The 7,486-nt window shown below is 40.2% G+C and overlaps 1 protein-coding gene across 1 annotated transcript in view; it reads right to left on the reverse strand.

The window, feature by feature from the left end:
* The window catches only part of LOC109968960 (cathepsin S-like), a 14,343-nt gene extending 8,452 nt beyond the window's left edge, over positions 1–5,891 (reverse strand). The window contains exons 1-3 of the mRNA XM_020615563.1: positions 5,796–5,891; positions 2,732–2,856; positions 2,438–2,560 (exon numbers count right to left, since the gene is read on the reverse strand). Coding sequence (XP_020471219.1) covers positions 2,438–2,560; positions 2,732–2,856; positions 5,796–5,814 — 267 coding nt within the window. The 5' untranslated portion in view covers positions 5,815–5,891. The remainder of the gene's footprint in view (positions 1–2,437; positions 2,561–2,731; positions 2,857–5,795) is intronic.
* Between the last annotated feature and the right edge of the window lie 1,595 nt (positions 5,892–7,486).

Below are 7,486 nucleotides of genomic sequence, written 5' to 3' on the forward strand. Positions count from 1 at the left end.
TGTGTCAGGCACTACAATACATAGTTCCATCTATAAATGCTGCTTAAAACTGCACTGTGCCAAAAGGAAGCCCTATGTCAACAGTGTCCAGAGGCGCAGTCGACTGCTCTGAGCTGGGAGGCATCTGGGATGGACCATCACACAGTGGAAACGTGTACTGTGGTCAGACAAATCAGTAGTTCAGGTCTTTTTTGGAAGGAATGGATGCCATGTCCGGACCAAAGAGGAAAAGGACCATCCAGACTGTTAGCATTTTGAAACACAAAATCCAGGGTCTGTCATGGTCTGGGGTTGTGTCAGTGTCCTTGGCAAAGGTCACTTACACTTCTGTGATGGCTCCATTAATGCTATCACTTGGTGTCCTCAGTCCCTAAACATCTTTTAAGTGTTGTGAAAAGGAACGGCAACATCACACCGTGGTAAATGCTTTACTGCCCCAACTTTTTTTGGAAAGTGTTGCAGCATCAGAATTAAAGTGAGTGTTTATTTTGAATAAAGTTGATGAGGTATCACATCAAATAATGTGCTGCTGCATTGTTTTCAGTGTAATACAGGACACAGATGATTCACACATCACTATTTTCAGTTTTAATTTTCATTTTACAAACCGTCCCAACTCTGGGGTTGTAGCTAATCCTCCAACATGCAGTCTGAGTACTGTCATTCATTAAGTTGGACCCTGAGCACACTGTAGGTTATCGACCACATATGTGTTGAATGCATTCCAGTGAGCTTGACTGGTGATCAAGCTATGAGCAGAAATAATCTCATTACTTCAGTGAATTCTCAAAGGCCAGAGCAGAAAAATTCCAGCTTCTGAAACAGAGTAAAGTTGGACCAGTGGAAGAGCCAAAGGCTAAAAGGATAAAAGCCAGTGCTCAGCTGCAGAATTTACTCATTTGCATTCTGCATGAGGTCAAAGCCAACAAATGTATTTTCTCATTATCTCAAGCTTTTTATGTGACTAGGGCTGGAGGAATTATTTTAACTATGCAATAATGTTTTCAGCTTCCTAAAAGGGATGAACTGTTGCTATCTAAAACGTTCATATGGCTGGTAATACAGTCACACCTTCTGTCGGCTGTTGGTTCACAAACATAGCTTGAAAACAGTTTGATGCCGTCTGTTAAGATGTTATTGGGTATCTGCTGCACATTTAGATTATATCTTCATTAATTCAGCAAACAAATACATTAATAATTAGATATAATAATTTCAATGAATGATGTTTGTAACCCTACAAATTAAACAATACTGTATGTGATATTGGACTCAGGAGAGGAAGTTGTCAAATGACATTTTGCTGCTTGTCTTTGCGTTAAATGTATAACTGACTGATGACAATTTGTCTGATGCACATTTGTTGTCAACAAATTCAACAATGTGTTAGGTTTTTTTGTGGCTCTTAGTGCAAAGCCCATCGGCTCCTATTGGTGGTGTAAATGTTAGAACAGCCAGGAACTGTGATTTTTAGCAAACTTTACTTAAATCAGGAGTAACTAACAAAATTTAAACTTCAAATGCAAATGAAAACAAACTTGGTGCTCTAGTGAGTATTATGGTCAGTTATGCACTTAAATCACTTAATCCATTGAAAAATATTATTCTATAGTTTTTCTAGTCACATTTGTACTTGAATCATGATGCTGAAATAGTTGGTTAGTTGGTTATTGTGTTTTTTCCATATTAGTACTAGTATAAAAAACAATTAAAATAATTGAAATGATATACTAACCTGTGCTGTTAAAGCTGTAACCCTGTAGTGTCTGCATCTTTACTACTAAGTGCACAGCTCTTTGCTGTCTTATCTTTGATGTTCTTTTCTAGTCTATGCAACAGAATGCTAACTGTAAATAAACATATAGAGTTCATGATTTTCAACCTGAAACCATGCAGAGGAGGTGGAAGTACTTTGTTAGCTCTGAACAGTAGGTGGTTATTTCAGCCTCTACCAAACAAGACAGAGCAGAATGGTATGTGTATGTCACCTGAGAGGTAAAACCCAGGACAAACAAAATACCTGTCAAGCAGCACTGACAGGTAATAATAAACACACTCAGATGAGTATATCAACAGTTTCTCAACACAACCATAAAATTACGAGCACAAAAAAGGGATTTTGCAGAGGCAATGTGTCCACAGTAGAAATTGTGATGTGTCAAACCTTCAAGCAAGTTAGCATCTAAATGAATTACTGCACACCAGCTGACAGGCAGCTACCACAAAACCCCTGGGAGTCCAGCTGCCTGCTAGCTTCTCAGTTTTCCAGCATACATAAAAATATTTGCTTCAAAGTTCAAACTAGCCATGCTGGATCTACACATCTATGTCTGCATCCTGCTGACCTTCACGCATTATTAATGCCACAGTTTCAGTGAATAAAAATCATAATCACAAGTGAATAAACATAATAAAACAGAGCAAGCGACTGTCTCACCAGGTCTCCCATGTGGTTCATGCTCAGTTCATAACTGTGAAAGCCCATGGTGGCCTCTAGATTGTGCAAGGTGATGAGCATCAGGTTCTTCTCCCACAATTCTCTGCGGCGCACATTCTCCGCCTCAACACATAGATGCACAGAAAGAACACATCTTACATATGGATTTTGCACCTACAAATACAGGTTTTATTTACATTTGTTTCAAGCAGAGGAATCCCAGCAATGGCAAGCAAAGAAAAGTTTAAAAAGTAGCTATGCTTTAATGTTTTTTTTTTTTTTTTAATAACATACCTCATTGTGGTACTTCTTCTCGTGTGTCTTCTTCCACAGCTCCCAATGTACATCCAGTCTGCTGTCAAACATGGCTGCTGCCCCGGCACACAGGAGGACGAGCAGCAGGTTCACCAGCATCACGCCTGCAAACACACAGAAAGTTATGGGCCATATGAAAAGACCAGATGTCGTCTGACCTTTGAGTGTGCTGCAGGCTAACGCACCAGGTGGAGCTCAAGACCTGAAGTCAGAAGAGAAGTTCATAGAACCCACACACACAAAGAATTAACATCTGAGACTGGAGGATTAGTCATAATGTTCAGAGGCAGCATTAAATGTTAGCAAATGAGCCAAAGAAAGTCAAGAAGAAGAAAGACAAAGCAAAGAAGTTTTTCAAACTTTGAAGGAGATATTAATCTCAGATTATTGTTTGTTCAAGACAGACCTTGACATTTAGAAACTTGAGACAGCACATAACCTTTATTTCCAAAATTCGATATACACTCCAGCAAGTTTGTCAGACAGACACCACAAAGCTGTGAAAACTACAGCTTTGTACAACAAATGGCTTTTTTTATTCTTTGGCTGTTTCAGCTGACTACAGATATAGCTTTGTGGCTTTATTACTTTGGCAGTAATGTTACATAAATTATTTTTTTTAAATTGTGCAGAGATAGCAGACTGTAAATTATTAATCAGCGGTTCAACGGCAGGCCACGCCTCTAACATGCACACCTGCCGGCCAGCCGGATGCGAATCCTTTCGCAATCCTGAACCAGCTGCATTTGTTTCTTTGCAAAACCCTCCCTCCCAGCCCTCTCTCTCAGCTCACTAGTTTGGTTCTTGCTTCTCTATAGGGGATCTGCTATAGGGGAGAAGCATGTATTCCTCAGAAGCCTCCCCCAAACTGCTCACCACCATCATCACGACTCCAGCAACTCCTGCATAAGCACAGATCTGTCACATCCACTGCCGGCTGTCTCCCTCTTCTCCTGGCCATGCCCTTCACCAAGCGTGGCACTACCCATTGAACTTCTATATGCTACTGCTGTTCAAACTTGCTGTCTGTCAGCTGAGTAAGAAACCAGCAGAGACACAAGCACTCATGGTTTTTATACCCACCAGGTTAAAGTATGGATTATATCTCATTGTTTTTCATTCCATACTACAGAAAAATAACCACAAGTCTAGTTGCTATACAAGTCAAGAATATGGCAAAGCAAAATTGTTGGCAGGTGTTAAAGAAACTACGGTTTCTTTAACCTTTTGGGTCGAGATGAGCAGATATTAGTGCTAAGCTGCTGTAAAGGCACAAGGTCATTTCTGAAAGCTCAAAGTATCACAGGCAGGTTACAGAGATTTAAATGAATCTGAAAGTTCAAACATTCAGGTTCAAGCTCCAAGAGGTTGATGCTGGATTTGCTAATTATTATTAATTATTTCATAGAGGGAACATCAAAAACAAAAAAAACATTGTCATCCAAAAGTGCCGAAAATCAGATCACATGGGCAAAAATGTTGTCTGCAAATAAAACTAGTGTTGAACCCTCCTCGGCACTGCAGACATTTCCTTGTACAGAAGCAAGAATGCTAATGTTATGAGAACCACCCCAGCACTTCCTGCTATGACAAGGCTAAAGACAAAAACAACATAAAGACCTTCACACTGCAACCCCGGTTCTTAAACATTAGTTTTATATACAAATATTACACCGACTAAGCTGAGTGCAGGACAAATGTCATAACAGGATAAATGCACATTCACCATGTTTGTAAAATGCCAATATTCACAAAAGACTGGGTCATAGGTATGTGTATTTATTTATTTGGAATTTTTGCTTGGAAAATAACTTACATGATTAACAGATCAAAAATAGTCAACAGACTAATTGTTGCATTACTAACATATCCCCATATTGGAAATTGTGCTTGACAAAATAATGTCATTGATTTCAACCACATCACAAGGTCACAGGCACAAAGTTTTGTCCTGCTCATCCGCATTTACAAGAGGAACCTACTTTTATGCCTGTCTGGTTAAGATCTTTGTGTGGTGGTCAGCAGCAGCCTTAGGTTTCACTTCCACAAATTTAAAGCTATTACACTGTACATGAATTTCCCAGCAAGGAAACTGTCACAAGATCAGAAATGAAACTAATGAACAAGCAAGAATGAAATTTGGCCAAACCAGTCAGAGGCATCAGGATCGGTTACTGCTAAATCAAATGATCAGAAGGGAAGGGCTGCAACAGCTTACAAAAGTGTCCGCTATCAGAAATAGAGAGGCTTTTAATAGAGGAAGTACAAAGAGCAGTTACTGAAATCTAAACTGTGGTGAGACACAGTGATGCAGCTCAGCCAGTTGTACCAGCTTCTGCCAGAGGAGGGCTGCAAACCTAAAGGGGATTAAATGTGTCCCATCCAAACATTGATTCATCCAAACCTGTCAGGTGACAAAAAGTAGGTCAGGGGTGTTTACTTGACAGCTTTTCATCGTTTACAGTTAACTCCCAAATCTGTACCCTAAAGATTTATACATGACTTTAAACCAGAATCTGGAGTTTCACTGGAGTTTCCGAGGATGAACTGAGCGTCTCACACTGGTTATTGTTATTTAGCTCATTGCTCATTTCAGAAACATTAATAAGATAAACAAACAATCAAAAACAACAAATTAAAAACTGGCAGACTCATATTAATAGATGTTTTAGAGGGTGTACTCTACAGTTATCACAGCACATTGTAGGCCTACATTAAACAACATTCAACATTGTTACATTTCATAGACGATTACCAAAGTAAATACTAATAACATACATAAAACCCTCGAAACACACACACACACACACACACACACACACACACACACACACAGTATCTCTGTGTTAATATGTTATAACAAGATTACAATGACCCCCCCGTTGTTTTGATAACTACCTCCTCTACATAAATTAAACTGTAAAACATAAAAACGAAAGTAAAAGTTAAGACACGTTCAGGATTTTAATCGACCGATCTCCCGTTCCTAAACTTGGACATTAAAACCAGAAGAATCGTTTGGTGTTGAAGGTGTTGAACTTGCCTTGCACAGTCGGACTCATCGCTTCTTCTCTGTTGGACGCGCTTTCACTGCACTGCGTTTTCCTGGTTCATATTTAAGAAGGAAGTGTCACATGATGTGTCGCTGCTCTTCCTGTTTAGAAACAAAAGCCTCACCACGTTCATGTGTTTGGTGAACACCTGTGTGCTCAGGGCAGGAGAAACTGGGAACATGAGGAAATGACCAGCGAAAAGTCATCCATTCGGTTTATTTATTAACTTGTGGGTTTTTGACTTTAAACTTAACTAGAGAATCAATGGATTATTAGGGCCACATTAATTTTTTTATGTCAAGAATAAAATTGAAATGTTGTGGTTCGACTTTATTTTTGACATTTAGACTTTATTTTCAACAATGATTTTATTCTCAATGTGCAAAAAACAAACAAAAAAACCAACAACTTCCTCCTTTCATTTTGTTCTTCCTATAGTCATTGTAAAGCACATAAAATGGTGATGAAAACCATATTCTCCAATGGGGAGAATGAATATGTTCAATATATTTAACAGCAAACTGTTCATTAAATTCAGACATTTCTGTGGTAGAAGTAAAATTTTCAGTGTGATGGTACGATCAGAAAGGTCAGGGAGGTCACAAAAAACATTATGATTCAGTTTTGAGTTAGTGCAACGGCGAGTTGTCTTTGAGGTCCAGATGTGGGGATATGTGATTCTGGACCCAAGTGCAGGTCAGGATAAATATTCGACCTGTCAGGAGGCTGGAGGAAAGGTCAGAGGGTCACCACATTTTATGGCAGTCTGCCAGATGCTGTCAAGGTCTCTGGGCCAAAATGCTGCATGGACAGATGCATAAACCCTTTCTACTGTAGTGCTGTGAATATTTAGCTACATAGTGCAAGGTATTTTATTTTGTGCAAAATTACATATCATTATAGTATATACAGTACTTTGTACCACATATTTTTATATGACAGCATGACATTCCGCTCGGCATGACCTGCCTCTCTTCCCCTTTCTCTCTTCTGCTCTCTCATCCTGCAGACTCAGCGACGCAGATAATCTGCATCACCTGCTTATTCACTCCCTGGTGTAATGCACAGCTGAGGCTCATCTCCTCATTACCTGACCATCCGTACGTACATAAACCCCTGGCAGACCCTCCTTCGTCGCTAGAGTATTGACTGTTAAGTTACGGTGTTAACGGTGAAATCGAGTTTTATGTTTTGATGCGGCCACACATGTTGGCGATCTTTACCTCACAGCGCTACACCTGCCCTGTCCTCTGGTTCCTGTGTCCCTCCAGTCATTACACCTGCTGCTGACTCACCTGTCCTGTCTCCTGGTTCCTGCCACTCTCCTCTCTACTCATCTGCCCATCCTTGTCTTCTGACTCTCCTGGTTCCTGCCGCTCTCCTGTCTACTCGCCTTATTTGTGTTTGGTTGGTTTCTCCTAGCACCACATAATGAACTCCCAGGACTACGCAAGGAAAGTCCAACAACTGCAGCTGGACCAGGACAAGGCCATGGTCATGATGTCATATCCTTGTTCACTTGCATCCCCACCACAGAGGCTGTCAGGGCGGTGAAGAAGAGACTGCTGAAGGATGACACGATAAACAACAGGACTAACCTCACCCCAGACCATGTATGCATTCTGCTGGAACTCTGTTTAAACAATACCTACTTCCAGTTTAGGGGGCACTTCTATAGGCA

Source organism: Monopterus albus, unplaced genomic scaffold, assembly GCF_001952655.1.
Source record: "Monopterus albus unplaced genomic scaffold, M_albus_1.0 scaffold166.1, whole genome shotgun sequence".
Lineage (NCBI taxonomy): Eukaryota > Metazoa > Chordata > Actinopteri > Synbranchiformes > Synbranchidae > Monopterus > Monopterus albus.